Below are 14112 nucleotides of genomic sequence, written 5' to 3' on the forward strand. Positions count from 1 at the left end.
CTGCGCATGCGCTGTTCCCGCACCGCCCCCCCCCTGCCGGAGTGGCGGGTGCCGGACGCCGTTGCCATGGCAGCGATCGGGGCGCCGGGAGAGGGTTTGCTGGGGTTCCCTGGAGCTGCGGGCGCGCCGGGGGCCAGTTCCATGAGCCGGCACAAAGCGGGGGCCGAAGCTGCGACACCAGAGACCGGTAAGAAGTTCTGCATCACCCGCCGGACGCCCCCCGCCTGCACCCCACGGCCCTAGCCCCCCGCTCCCCCCTCCCCTACTCCAAGCCGGTCCCTCGCCGCTCCAACCCGCCTTCCTTTCCCCAGCTCCCTCCCATGGGCCTCTCACCTTGGAGAGCCACACCCCTCGGGCCTGCCTCCTCAAAGCCCCCCATCTTACCCCCTCAGCCCCTCTTTTTTAAAAAAAAAATATATTTTATTGATTTTTTATTTTTATTTTTTTATTTTATATTTTATTGATTTTTTACAGAGAGGAAGGGAGATAGAGAGCCAGAAACGTCGATGAGAGAGAAACATCGACCATCCCCACTGGGGATGTGCCCGCAACCAACATACATGCCCTTGACCAGAATCGAACCCGGGACCTTTCAGTCCGCAGACCGACGCTCTACCACTGAGCCAAACCGGTTTCGGCATTTTATTTTTATTTTTAAAATATATTTTGATTGTTTACAGAGAGGAAGGGAGAGGGATAGAGAGCTAGAAACATCGATGAGAGAGAAACATCGACCAGCTGCCTCTTGCTCACCCCCCACCGGGGATGTGCCCGCAACCAATGTACATGCCCTTGACCGGAATCGAACCTGGGACCCTTCAGTTCACAGGCCGACGCTGTATCCACTGAGCTGGACCCTTTTCCCTGGGGGCCTGCCTTGTCTAGGTTCCACCCGCTGCCTCCCCTTGTCCCCCCTGCAAGCCCCACATGGGCCATCTCCAGGAGGGGCTGCTTCCGTTATTTTTTTAATTTATCTTGATTGTTGAAAATAGAACAGATGTCCCTGTTGTCCCCACCCCTCACTCTGGGGCCGCTTCTTTGGGCTCCACCCCTCACTCCCACAGGGGCCTCCCAGATCCCCGAGGAATCCCATCTTTTTGTTTCCACCCCTGCGATCCTCCCCCTCCCTGTCCTCTCTCCTCTCCCGCCCAGCCCCTGCAGGCAGGCAGGCTCCGAGCGCTCGCCTGGACTTTGGCTTCCTCGTCTGTGAAATGGGGCCGTGATAGGAAGGGATGCCTTCTCGCATCTTCCCTGACACCCCTCCCCCCATAAGCAGTTCGCGTCAGCGTCATGCGTGTAGAATAATAACCATAGCTGGGATGTCTCCAACATGACCACGAGCCAGACTCTGTGCCGAGCATCACAGGCGGCATGTCATTTATTTCTTATGGCAGCTCGTGGGGTGCAGTGGGAACCCAGGCCCGGCCGCTCTCAGTCCTTCTCCTCCAGCAGTTAACTTATTCCTTGGTGGTCACTCCGTGTCTTCACTGTCCCCAGGGATCCGGGCAATTAGCAACCCTGAGTCAGAGACGAGCAGCCGCCACAGATGTGGTTTGAGGGTTCAGAAAGGGCATGGTTACCGTGGTGACCTCGCATCTCGGTGGGCGCGGAGCTGGGCGGGCTGGCAGCCTCAGAAATTCGAAAGCCTTCCCCTGACACATACCTACGTGGTTTCCAAACCGCGCTCATATCTGCACATCTCCCGTGTCCCTCGTAGTCGGCAAGGTACACGACGCTGCTCTTCCTTGTCGGTTGACATTTGCGCTGCTATCAGAACCCGGGATCTTTATGAACAACAAACACGTAACTATCAACAAGTGAACCTAAAAACCAAGGGAATTAAAAAACCTGATGAACATTATTAACTGTTGAATAGAATAGAATCAGAGGTGTGGAAGGGGAGTGGACTGATGATTCTCAGGGAAAAGGGGAGTGGGGGTGGGGGAAGAGACTGAACATAAACTGTGCACCTGTGGATGAGGACAATGGCGGGGGGGGGGGGGCAGAGGGTGGGGTGGAACCTGGTGGAGGGGAGCCATGGAGGGGGGGCGGGGGGGAAATGAAGAACTTTTGTAATAATATGAACAATAAAGATTTATTTAAAAAAAAAAAAAAGCAAGTTTACACGTAAACAAGTTTGCTCTCAATTCCCAGGGCAGAAAAAAAAAAACAAGGTTTAAAATTATTAGATTTTAGAATTTATTCTTGGAAGTGTAAAAGTTTATTAATTAAAAAACAACAACAACAACAACAAAAGGAGATTGAAAAACCTGATGAACAATAATAGCAGTTCATTGTAGTAGAGTCGGCAATATGGGAGGGGAGTGGACTGACTGTTCTCGGGGAAAGGGAGGGAGGAAGAGACTGAACATAAACTGTGCACCTATGGATGAGGACAATAGGGGGTGGGGAGGGGGTGGAGGATGGGGTGGGAACCTGGTGGAGGGGGGAAGAAATGAGGAACCTTTGTAATAATATGAACAATAAAGATTGATATAAAAAAAAACAAAAACGGGGATCTCACGCGAGTTGGGATCTGGGCAGGCTCCGGAATGCCAGGGCCTCCTCCCAGGGTGGCGTCGCTGGCTGGCTCTCTGCCCGCCCTCTTCGGGAAGGGGAACCAGGACACGTGTCTGTTTTTCTCTGCTGGTTTCAGCCTCGTTCTTCGGGGACATAAAATCTCAGGAGCGGCAGTGTCTCCCGAGAGGCAGTCACTGAAGCAACACACGTGTGAGGCCCACGGGCCTGTGTGTGTTTGCGTGCGTACGCGAGTGTTGGGGGCAGATGCTCTGTGCCCTGTGGGAGGGACTGACACAGCTGGCACACCTTCTGCAGAGACCCTCTTGACACAGATCATGGTTCCTCCCTGTACCGCGTGCCCAGCACATAGTAGGCCCTCAGGCATCGCATGCTGGATAAACACACAGGATCTGGTGAATACGGCGGGGGGGACTTCCAGGCAAGATCTTTTAACGTGTCTTTAACTGGTTTTGAAGTGTGCGATGGTGTGTCATCATGAAGCAAAATTACTTGGCCGTGTCTTCTGGCCCATTTTACAATCAAAGGTGGTTCACATCAATTATTTGTTGTCGGTAGCGATCAGTATTAATGGCTTCAACTGGTTTAGAAGCTCATAATACGCCACACCTTCCTGATCCCACCAGACTCAGAGCATTGTCTTCTTTCCGAAGCATTTGGACTTGCAGTCGATGTTGATGGTTGCCCTGGATCAACCCGTAATTTTGTGCATTTGGGATTCTCAAACGCACAACATTACTTTCCGCAAATGCTTTTTTTTTTGGCACAAAATTTGACATTTTTAATCCTAAAAATATTTATGATGTTAACACCTTCAGAAAATTTGGCATATGACGTTTTGAAGCTTGTTGTCAATACAACATAGCATACACATCAAATCGCATACATATGTGTAACTCCATCAATTGAAAAAATCCGCATTATTCACCGGCTCACCTGGTAGGCCGGAGGAAAACGCGTTTCCCAGCTAGTTCTGGACTTTCTGCTGTTGAGAATCCACAGAAGACAAGCCTTCCCTGGACCCCCCCACCCCCACCCTGTAAGGGTCAGGGTTCAGCCTCCACGGGGCTGCCCAGCCGGGAACAGAGTGCTGGCTCGGACAGCGCCCGCCGGGGGCACGGGAGGGGCCACGGGAGGGGCGGGAACAGTGTCTGTCGCTTGCCCGCCTTCCGAGTCGCGGGCCATGAGCACAGTTCACCCAAATCCCAGGTCCACAGACTCTGAAGATGGACAAGAAGCGTCCTGTGTGGGCCGCAGGGACAGAGGGGAGACGGAGCAGGCAGACAGCCGCCCCCGACCGGGGTGGCCCGTGCTGTTGTTGCACTAACCATGTGATCACCATCGTCCTAACTATTACCCATGGGGAGCTTTTTAAAAAATATATATAATTTATTGAATTTTTACAGAGAGGAAGGGAGAGAGATAGAGAGTTAGAAACATCGATGAGAGAGGAACATCTACCAGCCGCCTCCTGCACACCCCCTATTGGGGATGTGCCCGCAACCAAGGTACACGCCCTTGACGGGAACCGAACCCGGGACCCTTCAGTCCGCCGCCCGATGCCCTATCCACTGAGCCACACCGGTCAGGGCCATGGGGAGCTTTTATCGGCGTCTTATCCGAACCCAGCGCTTTGCTCGCAGACGCCTGCAAAGGCCTCCGAGGGCCAGGTGGCCCGGGGTTGGTGAGCAGGCTCCCCCCCACACCGGGGCCTGGGCCCAGGAGCCAGGGGGCAGCCCGGGGCCGAGGCAGGTCCCGGTAGCCACAGCCACGTGGCTCCGGCTGACGGGGCTGCTCTCTGCCCACCCCAGGGGCCCTGAGGATGGCTCACCTGCTGGGCAGCCAGGCCTGCATGGACAGCCTGCGCCAGGACCTCACCGACCTGCAGGGCACCATCGTCGACGTCTTCTCCCGGGCCGGCCCCGTGCGCTTCCCCTCCTGGAAGTTCCCCGACCACGTGGCCTGTGACCTGGACATGGTGGCCCTGCTCGAGCACTATGACCACGTGCCGGGGGACCCCGAGTTCACCCAGCTGTCCCACGCCGTGCTCCTGGAGCTGGTCATTGACAGGTGAGGGCCCCGACCGACCTGCTGTCCTCGGGGTGCTGAGACACACACACACACACACACCCCCGTAAGCCGGCAGCAGCCACGGGACCCCCGCCCCTGGTAGCGACGTTGGTGGCAGCCGTGGCCTCTGAGCACCGCGGGGGGCCAGGTCCGCTCGGGGCCCTCCCGGTGGTCCCTCCTGTGCCGTGTGCGGTGCTGTCCTCGCCCGTCCGCCCTCGGGGCGTTGCCGGCCGTTCTGCCGGGCTCCGTGGCTCCCTGGCTCTGACCACGGCCCCTCTGGCCGCTTCCAGCTGCCTCCTCGGGGTCTCATGTGTCGGGGACCCCACAGCGGCCATTCAGAGTTTCTCTCCTGGCATCGGTGGGCCGTGCTGTTCCCGCCTGCGGGCTGTGTCGTGGGGCCAGACGTGGGCTGTGTTTCCCGAACCCTGGCCCTGCTGGGAAGAGGCCAGTGGATCCTCCACACACACACCCCCACCCCCACCTGCACGCCCCCGACACCCTGTGCTGTTAGTAACATTAGCACGGTCCTTCGCTTTCCCTTCCCGTCCCCCTGCTCCCAAACCTTGCTAATGGGGCCCGTCCAGCAGGGACCCCAGCGGCTGGGGGATGCCGCCGGCCTGAGACCAGGAAGCCAGGGCGCCCACCCACCCCGAGGCCTGGAGAAGCCCCCGGCGTCCGTTTGGAGCCGGTGTGGGGCTGACTGTGTGCGCACAGACCACCCCTTCCTGCCTTCCGCCGCCACCGCAGGGCGCGTGCTGTGCCCTCCTCCGGACTGCTCTGCGCCCCTCGTCCCTGCAGGCCCCGCGTGCGCGGCCCCCTCTGTGTCTTCCCACCCCTTCCCTCCCTCCTCCCTCTGCCCACCCCCTGCCGGGTCAGCCAGAGCCTCGCTGGCTTCCACGTGTGCATTCCGCCCGCAGAGGCCGCCGTCTGAGCCATGGGGGCCCGGGGGAAAGGGCCCTGACACCGGCTCAGGCTGTCGCGTGGGGAGGGGCCCAGCGCACGTCGAGGGGGTGATGGGCAGGGCTGAAGGCCATGCAGGCGGCCCAGCAGCATCCCACCGAGACGGTCTCCTCCTGGCTGAGCGGACGGCGCTCTGTAAGGCCGCGCCACTCCCTCTCTCCGAGTGCGCTCCCGCCCAGCGCTGCTCGCCTGTGAGCGGGCACACTGACCCCTCTGTTCTCGGACACCTCGGCCGAGAGAGGCAGGGCCTGGAGCAGTGGGCACCACCTCCCCTTGGCGCACTCTGCCCAGGGCCAGTGGGTTAGGGTGACCCCTGCACCTGCAGCAACGGGTCACTTAGCCACCTGGGCGTTTTGTGAGAGCTTGGTTCCCGGGCAAATACAAATACAAACATCCCCCCAACACCCATCTTCCTTAGAGTAAGCCCCTGGCTCTGACCTTGACCTCAGAGGTCAGGATGGAGGCCTAGCTCGCTTCACCCCAAGTTTCCATGGCCTCAGGAGCAGCTTGCCCCTCAGAGCCCCCCCTTACCCCCAAACCCCCCAACTAGAATCAGGAAATTGCAGGGCGCCCGGCCCTGCACGCTCACCGGGCGGCTGTGGGCAAGCTCCTCCCCGCTCAGGACTCGGCTCGGTCCCCTGTAAGGCGAAGGCTCGAACCCTGCGCCGTGCCGCGAGGCAGCCGCTTGCCCAGCACTCTGAGCACGCAGGCCGCCCGGAGGCTGGGCCCGGCTCCCAGAGCTCCCTCCCGGAGCAGCACGCCGGGACAGTGCGGGCGGGCAGAGCTGCACCGAGAAGGCCCCAGGCTCGGCAGGGAGGGCTTCCCGGAGGAGGCGGCCCTGGGGTGGGTTTGCAGCCGGCCTGGCAGAGCGTGTGCTGAGACGCACCAGGCCCCGGTGCCCGGGCCGGTTTCCCGGAGTCAGAGGTGCCGACGGCACGGCGGGGGGCGCGCTGGCACCGGCCCTGACCCCGTGCCCCTGCCCGCAGGCTCCTGCTGCTGCTGCAGAGCTGTGCCAGCTACCTGGAGGCCCTCAGCTCGGAGCAGACGGTGCCCCCGGCCCGGGCGCTGGGGCCCTGCATGTCCGTGGGGCTCACCGTTCGGCGCTTCTGGAACAGCCTGCTGAAGCTGGGCCTGCTCTACCAGCAGATGCTCTCCCAGGTGGGTCAGCCGGCCCCCTTCCCTCACACCAGCCCCCCTGCCGCCACCCCCCCACCCCGGCCCGGCACACCGTACGGGCCGTGCCCGCTCCTGGCTCCACCCCGCTGAGGGACAGCGTCAGCTCCAGAGCCGCCCAGTCGAGCCCCGTGTCCCAGCACAGGCCTCGGGGACACGGGCGGGCCGCCGGGCTCTGCTCTCCCTGCAGGACACTGGGCACACGCCGCCTCCTCGGAGCCTCAGTCTGCTCGCCTGTGCAATGGGAGCAACGGCGGTCCCCCCCTCCCAGGGCGTTGTCGGGTGATAGTGTTCGTAGGAGCACCATGGCTGAGGGTCATCCCGTCGTCCTCACGGCCACCCAGAGGGAGGACCACGGTCGCCCCGATGGGAGAGGAATGACACCGAGGGCCGCGGGGACCCCAGAGCAGTCACGTCCCCTGGGAAAGAGCCCGGCACCCGCCCCAGGCCGGTCACTGTCCCTCTCCCGGCCTCATAGAGGGAACTGCCTCGAGGCGGGGTGGGGGGGTCGGGGGTGGGGAGCAGCAGAGAGGAGGCCCGGGCTTAGGGACTCCGGCAGCGGAGGGACAGAAAAAGGTTCTTTAGTTCACCTTGGTGTTCACCAACAGCTGAGGGCTTGAGCCTCGGGTGACACTGTCACTGAAACCCCAAGGGCCCTGAAACCAGTGTGGTTCAGTGGATAGATCGTAGGCCTGCTGACTGAAAGGTCCCAGGTTCGATTCCCGCCAAGGGCATGTACATTGGTTGCAGGCACATCCCCAATAGGAGGTGTGTAAGAGGCAGCTGGTCAATGTTTCTCTCTCATCGACGTATCTAGCTTTCTATCCCTCTCCCTTCCTCTCTGTAAAAAAATCAATAAAGTATATTTTTAAGAAAATAAATAAAATGAAACCCCAGGGGAGCGGTCCCCTCCCAGGCCTGTCACCCCCCGCCCCCTTACCTGCTTTCCCTTTCTCTTCCCGAACACAGAAAAGGGCCTGTGGAGACCCCCATCTCCAAGGGGAGGCCCCCCTCTCCAAGCCCACGGCCAAGGGCGAGCCCGCCAGGAACCCCGAGTTTGTGACGGCCAAGTTCATCAAGCCCCCCTCCCCGATTCCAGGCCTGCCCCCCGCCTGCCAGGAGCCCGGCAGCCTCTCGGTGCGCGTCTCCCTGCACCCACCGGCCCGGCCCGCCGAGGGCACCCGCAGCGTCCACTCGCAGACGGTGGAGACGGCCCTGGTGCCCTGCGACGCCTGCGCCAGCGTGCAGGGCAGCCTGCGGGAGGTGGGCCGGGCACTCATTGGCCTGTGCCAGAGCCAGAACCTGCCCTCGTCCCTCGGCCACTTCCAGCAGCTGGTGCAGAGCGGCACGGGCCTCAAGCCGCTGCCCGCGGCCACCGTGGGCCACTGGGCGGCCGAGCAGAGCCGGGACCTGGCCCGCCTGGGCAAGCACATGGGGGCCCTCACGCAGCTGGTGGGGCCGCTGCGGGCACAGCTGGAGGAGGCGGAGGAGCAGAAGGGCGGCCTGCGGGCGCAGCTGGGCCAGCTGGAGCAGGCGCTGCGGCAGGAGCAGGGCCAGCGGCAGCGGCAGGCGGACGAGGCCCAGCAGCAGCAGGCCCGGTGGGAGCGGGACAGGCAGCAGCTGCTCGCAGGTCTGTGTCCTGCGGGCCGGGCCCTCGCGCCTCTTCCCCCGGGGAGCCCTCCCTGCGGGCTCTGTGCAGCCTCCGGCCTCCGTGTGGGCTCTGCCCGCTGCAGACCCTGCCCCGGGGCTGCTGGACAAGCAGGGGGGCGGGGAGCCCTGGCTGGGGAGTGGGCCGCAGGGCAGGGCGGGAAGGCAGTCAAAACAGTACAGTCAGGAGGCCGGTGCCACCCCGGCAACTGGGGCGTGAGCCCACGGGGACCCCCTTGGCCAGGGCAGAGCAGGCACCCCAGAGCTGTCCCCTCCGAAGGGCCAGGGCGCGGGGCATTCACCCACCGGCTCCTGCTGGCTCCCCAAGGGGCTCCTGGGAGTTTCCCCCATGGCACCTCTGGCCAGCAGGGTGGCCTCTGGCTTTGGCAAAAGCTGTCAGGCAAAGGACACGGCCACTGGCACTGGAAGTCGGCCGGCGCCCGCTGACGTGAGGCCGGAGGGAGCTGGGCAGAGCCCTCGCGTGGCCCCCGCGGGGGACACGGGTCCCGGGAGGGGGGAAGACACGGCAGCCGGCCCGCTGGAGGCAGCGCGGCCGGGGACCCGGCTCCCCGGAGCTCCCCTCCGGCCCAGGTGGCGCCTCCGCAGGGCACGGCTGCCGCCACTCTCCAGGGCACCCCGGGCACGCAGGCCGCCGGCCGGGCCTCCGGAGGGGGCCTCTGAGGGGACTCTCTCTCGGCTGCACAGAAACGGGCGAGCTCAGGAGGAAGGTGGCCGCCCTGGAGGGGGAGCTGAAGCAGCAGCAGGAGACCACGCAGGCCGTGGGTGAGGAGCCCTGACATGTGCCCCGTGCCCCGTTCCCCGTGCCCCGTGCTCCATCTCCGTCCCCTGGGCTCCTGGCGCAGAGGTGAAGGGGACAGCACGGGCCTGAGCGACCACACTGCTGGGTAGTGACCCGAACGGGGGTGCCACTTCCGTTTTCAGAACCCACCTCAGATGGGGTTCGAGCACCACGTTCTGGCCAATGACGCAGCCCCAGGGACGTGCTGTGACACATCCCCCCGGTGCTAGCCTGGGGCCGGGGCCGGGCGGGGGCCCGCACCCAGGGCCCCCCAGCCCTGTCCTTTCCTGCGCCCGCTCCATCCCACAGAGGCGAAGGCCCAGCAGCTGCAGGAGGAGGCCGAGCGCAGGGCGGAGGCCGAGAGGCGGGTGCGGCAGCTGGAGGAGCAGGTGCAGCTGCTGGCCGGGAGGCTGGACGGGGCCAGCCAGCAGATCCGCTGGGCCGGCACCGAGCTGGACAAGGAGAAGGCCCGCGTGGACAGCATGGTCCGCCACCAGGAGGTGAGGCCAGCGCCCTGGCTGCCTGTGTTGTGGGCTTCCGGGAGAGGGCTCCGCTGGGGGGGGGTTCTGTGTAAGGTGCCTGCCCCCCCCCCACACACACACACAGGGTTTGGGTTGACTCACCTCTATGAAGGATCTGCGCCTCCCCTGGCCAGGCACTGGGGGAACGGCCACCCTCTAACCCCTTGCCTCTCACACGTGTGCACAGCCCACCCACTCACCCCCCCCAACACACACACACACACACACACACACACACACACACACTGGCTGGCTGGGTTCAAAAGCGAGGGCTGGGGGCAGAGGTCACAGACACTGTCGCCTCCTTAGTCCCACATGGCTCAGCCGAGCCCCATGGGCCTCACGGCCTCCCCGCCCGCCCATCCCGGCCCAGTCCCTGCAGGCCAAGCAGCGGGCGCTGCTGCAGCAGCTGGACAGCCTGGACCAGGAGCGCGAGGAGCTGCAGGGCGGCCTGGCCGAGGCCGAGGCCCAGCGGGCCCACCTGGAGGAGCAGCTGCGGAGCGCGCAGAGCGAGCGGGAGCAGGGGCAGTGCCAGCTCCAGGCCCAGCAGGTGGGCGCGGGCAGGGGGAGGGGGAGGAGCCCCCAGGGAGCCGGGTGCCCGCAGGCCCGTCCCACGTCCAGGGAGTAGGAGGGCTGGGTGTCCCCGGGGGAGCAGGTCTGAGCCTCCCCCTGCCCCAGGAGCTGCTGCAGAGCCTGCACAGGGAGAAGCAGGGCCTGGAGCGGGCGGCCACGGACCTGCGGCTGACCGTCTCGGGGCTGGAGCGGGAGCTCGAGGCGCTGAGAGAGCGGGAGCGGCTGCTGGTGGCCTTCCCGGACCTGCACAGGCCCGCCGAGACCCAGGGCCAAAGTAAGGGCCGCCCCCCCCCCCCGGGTGGTGCACGGGACACACGGGGACCCAGGGCGGCGGGACCTGGGGGTCTGCAACGCCCCAGCTTGTATGGACGGGGACATGAAGCCAGAGGTGAGGTACCTGCCCAGGTCACACAGTCCCATCCACACGCAGGTCTGGCTCCCTGTGTGGACTGCCCATCACCACGTCACTGCCAGTCCTCGCTAGCCGTCCCCGGGCCCCTGTCCGGGCATCTCCCAGAGCACACGATGCGGCCTGCTCCAGGGCACACCCCACCGTCCAGGGTCCCGGACCCCATGGCCGGGCGTGCTAGGGACCGTTTCAGCAGCGGACCTGGGTCCTGGGTCCTGGTCCGGCCCTGCAGCCCTCCCTCTCAGCCCCGGGGGCGGGTCCAGTCACGAGCCCCGGGGAGATCCAGGCAGTCTCACCGGCCTCCAGGAGCCGTCATCCCGAGCGCGGACCTGTCGCTGGGTGCCGGACCCCGTGGCCCTCTCCGCGGCCCTGCCAGGCGGGAGCAGCCGCTGCAAACCCAGAACCAGAGGGCAGGGGCTCGCCCCGGTCATTTCAGCCCCAAGGAAGCATGACTCCCTGCAGGACGGAAAGCGCGTCCTTGCCGAGTGCCTGGCTCGCGCCCAGGAGCGGCCGCGTGGCTGTGGGCAGCGCGCTGTCTCTCTGGCCTTCCAGAAACAGGCCTGTCCGTTTGCTAGGTCTTCACCCAGCTCTGGTTCTATAATGTCGTCTCCAGTGGGGGCGGGGGGAGGGGGCGGGGAGGGAGGCCAGGCCTCGGGAGAGGGAGGAGGATGGGAGGCCCGTGCAGGACCCTGCCCGGCTCCCCTGTGCCTACTGGGCCACCCACCATGCCTGCCTCCGAGGCCCTGTCCCGCCGGGCACCAGAGGCAGACCTGGCGGGCGAGGGCCTGGGTAACCTGTCCCTGCAGGCTCCGGCAACGTCATGGACGACATGGAGAGGCAGGTGCAGGCCAACGACATCCGCATCCAGGTCCTGCAGAAGGAGAACGGGCGGCTCCAGGCCATGCTGTCCAAGATTCGGGAGGTGGCCCAGCAGGGGGCGCTCAAGGTGGGCAGCCTGGTCCTCACCCGAAAGCTGGCTCTTGGACACGGGTTAAGATGGGGATGTCACTGCCTCGGGCTCCATGTCCTCCGCTCCGGCCCTGCGTACTCTCACTAGAGGCCTGGTGCATGAGGTTCGTGCACTGGGGGGAGGGGAGGATGTATGGGGGGGCCCTCAGCCTGGCCTGCACCCTCTCACAGCCCAGGACCCCTCGCTCCTTACGTCCTGCCTGCCGTGGAGGCGGGAGAGGCTTCTGCCACCACCACCGCTGTGCTTCTGGCTGAGCGGCCCTCCCCGTGGGAGCGCACTGACCACCAGGGCCGGCTCCTGCGTCGAGCATCTGCCCTCTGGTGGTCAGTGCAGGTCACAGCGACAGTAGTTCCGCCGTTTGGTCGATTTGCATGTTACGGTTTTAGGACATAGGAAGTGCGCTCAGGAGCCTCGTGGGAAAGCAAACCTGGAGGCTCCCCCAGCCCCGCCCCTCAGAGGAAGGGCCATGGGCACAGGCCGGGCCCCCCTCGCTCTCGGGCTGTGCCACCCTCTGAACAGGAGGCGCCTGGGTCCTTCTGAGCTCGGCTGGCTCTCTTCGCAGCTGATCCCGCAGGACCAGCTCTGGGCCCGGCCCAGCCAGGGAGTCCAGGGGGCAGCAGCCCCCGCCCCGGCCCAGAGAGCGTCCCCGCGGTGAGTGAGGCGTGGCCGGAGGAGGAGGGGCTGACGGGCGGGCCATCCCTCCTGCTCACGGGGCCTCCTGCCGTCTGGTCCTCCGCAGGCCTCTGGGCAGGTGGCACTCCCCGGGCAGCAGGGCAGCCAGCGCGGGCAAGACTCTGCCGGGCCAGCGCCGGGCATCGCCGTCCTCGCAGACCGGCGGCCGATCCAGCAAGTCCTCCCTGGAGGACGTCACCTACTCCACCACCTGCGCCCAGAACCCCATCCAGGTCTTGGCCCGGCTCAGGAGGAGACTGTCACCGAGCCGGGGGCCGGCCGGCTCTGCCCACCAGCTCCGGGAGCCGCCCATGTAGCCTGCGGTGGGTGGGGCTAGAGGGCAGGCAGCTGGCAGCCCACCCGACAGAATAAAGCCAGGCCGCCACCCACAGCGACCGGCCTCCCAGCGCCGTCTGAGCCCGGGCAGAGCCTGCCCACCCCGTCCTGGGCAGGGACCACCAGGCCCCGCCACTGAGATCATCGCCTGCAGAGGCCTGGCACACCCTGGGCCTCAGTTAATGGGGGCTCCTGACGGACGGCAGAGGGAGAAGAGGGCACACCGAGGGCAGAGAGAGGCTCCTAGCATCTGGGCCAGGGGACAGGCAGCCCTTTGATCCCCATGGCTAGGGCCGAAGGGGACTTGGTAACACCCAGCGAAGGGCGGGGTCAGTGGAAGGGTGTGCAGCGGGGAGAGCGGCTGGAGGTGGGTCCGATGGGGGTACACGAGCTGAGAAAGGAGCCTGAGGCCGGGGTCCCTGCTCTGGGCAATGGCACCTTCCCTCAGGCCGGCCCTGAGGACGTTCAAGACTCCGTTCTCTGCGGAGTCCCCTCCGGAAGTGGAAGCCATAAAGGTTCCTCTGGATCCGGGAGATTGGATCCCCAGGAGGCCTGAGAGCAGGGCAGGGCCCCGCCGAGCCTGATCGGCACCCCGCCAGCCCCGGCTCTCCCCGGCCTGACCCCGGGGCCGGCACCGTGCCACCCGCCAGGCCAGCCCATTGCCGTCCGGCTGCCTCCGGGCCTGCAGCCGCCCCGAGCCACACTGTGAGGGACAGGCCCGAGACCCTGCTGAGGACTGGGGGTGCGCGCTCCCAGCTTCTGACATCGCCCCCCGGTGAGGAGGCTGCAGGCGGGCACCCCGGTTTCAGAGAAGGGTGCCCAGGGGCCACTGGCACGGCCGTGCAGCCCGGGTCCCGGTGCGGCCGGAGCCCGGGCCCCGGTGCGGGGAAGGACAGCACAGCCAGCTGCTCAGCACCCTCAGCTCCCGGCTCTGTGTTCACACGTCCCGGCCGGCGGGGCAGGCTCTTAAGAAGCTGACATCAAAGTACCGTATTTTTCGGACCGTAAGACGCACTGGACCATAAGATGCACCAGTTTTTAGAGAAGGGAAATGAAGAAAAAAAGATTCTGAAACAAATAGTGTCCTAAAATATTTTATGGGCATTAAAACCCAACATCACAGTCATAAACACATGTAATCAACCCTGTAAAGTAAACAGCAGCATTTAGAACCATTTTAGAGCCGGGCAAGCACACAGAGACCACACAGAGCCGGGCAAGTAAAAAAACTTTTTTTTTTAAGTATATGTGTAGGCTATATTTGGACCATAAGACACAGGGACTTTCCCCCCCCACTTCTGGGGGGAAAAAAGTGCGTCTTATGGTCCGAAAAATACGGTACCTGTCAGGCTGCGTTCCGTCCGGCTCCAGGGAAGCATCCAGCTCCTCTGGTCCTGGCAGAGTGCTGGCCCCGAGGCCTGGTTCCAGGCCGATGGCTGTCGCT

The 14112-nt window shown here is 64.3% G+C and overlaps 1 protein-coding gene across 3 annotated transcripts; it reads left to right on the forward strand.

The window, feature by feature from the left end:
* The first annotated feature begins 6 nt into the window (after positions 1-6).
* CCDC157 (coiled-coil domain containing 157) lies at positions 7-12720 on the forward strand. 3 transcript variants are annotated; one of them, XM_045585711.1, is made up of 12 exons: positions 77-187; positions 2657-2730; positions 4350-4608; positions 6555-6726; positions 7711-8371; positions 9094-9171; positions 9497-9687; positions 10082-10258; positions 10387-10555; positions 11497-11636; positions 12223-12311; positions 12400-12720. In XM_045585711.1, the coding sequence occupies exons 3-12, from the start codon at positions 4361-4363 to the stop codon at positions 12647-12649; spliced, it is 2175 nt and encodes a 724-aa protein (XP_045441667.1). In that variant the 5' UTR covers positions 77-187; positions 2657-2730; positions 4350-4360; the 3' UTR covers positions 12650-12720. The 3 variants fall into 3 exon arrangements, 2 of the variants coding, with proteins under 2 accessions (XP_036305027.1, XP_045441667.1); XR_006742395.1 differs by lacking the exon at positions 2657-2730 and having other exon boundaries at positions 7-187; positions 10387-10548; positions 12400-12444; XM_036449134.2 differs by lacking the exon at positions 2657-2730 and having other exon boundaries at positions 7-187.
* Positions 12721-14112: the final 1392 nt, after the last annotated feature.

This window comes from Pipistrellus kuhlii, unplaced genomic scaffold (genome assembly GCF_014108245.1).
Source record: "Pipistrellus kuhlii isolate mPipKuh1 unplaced genomic scaffold, mPipKuh1.p scaffold_m20_p_20, whole genome shotgun sequence".
NCBI lineage: Eukaryota > Metazoa > Chordata > Mammalia > Chiroptera > Vespertilionidae > Pipistrellus > Pipistrellus kuhlii.

Bases quoted from the DNA above. Each gene is read 5' to 3' on its own strand.
- CCDC157 (XM_036449134.2), top strand. From the start codon at position 7: ATGCGCTGTTCCCGCACCGCCCCCCCCCTGCCGGAGTGGCGGGTGCCG. The intron at 188-4,349 runs GTAAGAAGTTCT...TGCCCACCCCAG, and splicing joins AGCTGCGACACCAGAGACCG to GGGCCCTGAGGATGGCTCAC. The intron at 10,259-10,386 runs GTGGGCGCGGGC...CCCCTGCCCCAG, and splicing joins GCCAGCTCCAGGCCCAGCAG to GAGCTGCTGCAGAGCCTGCA.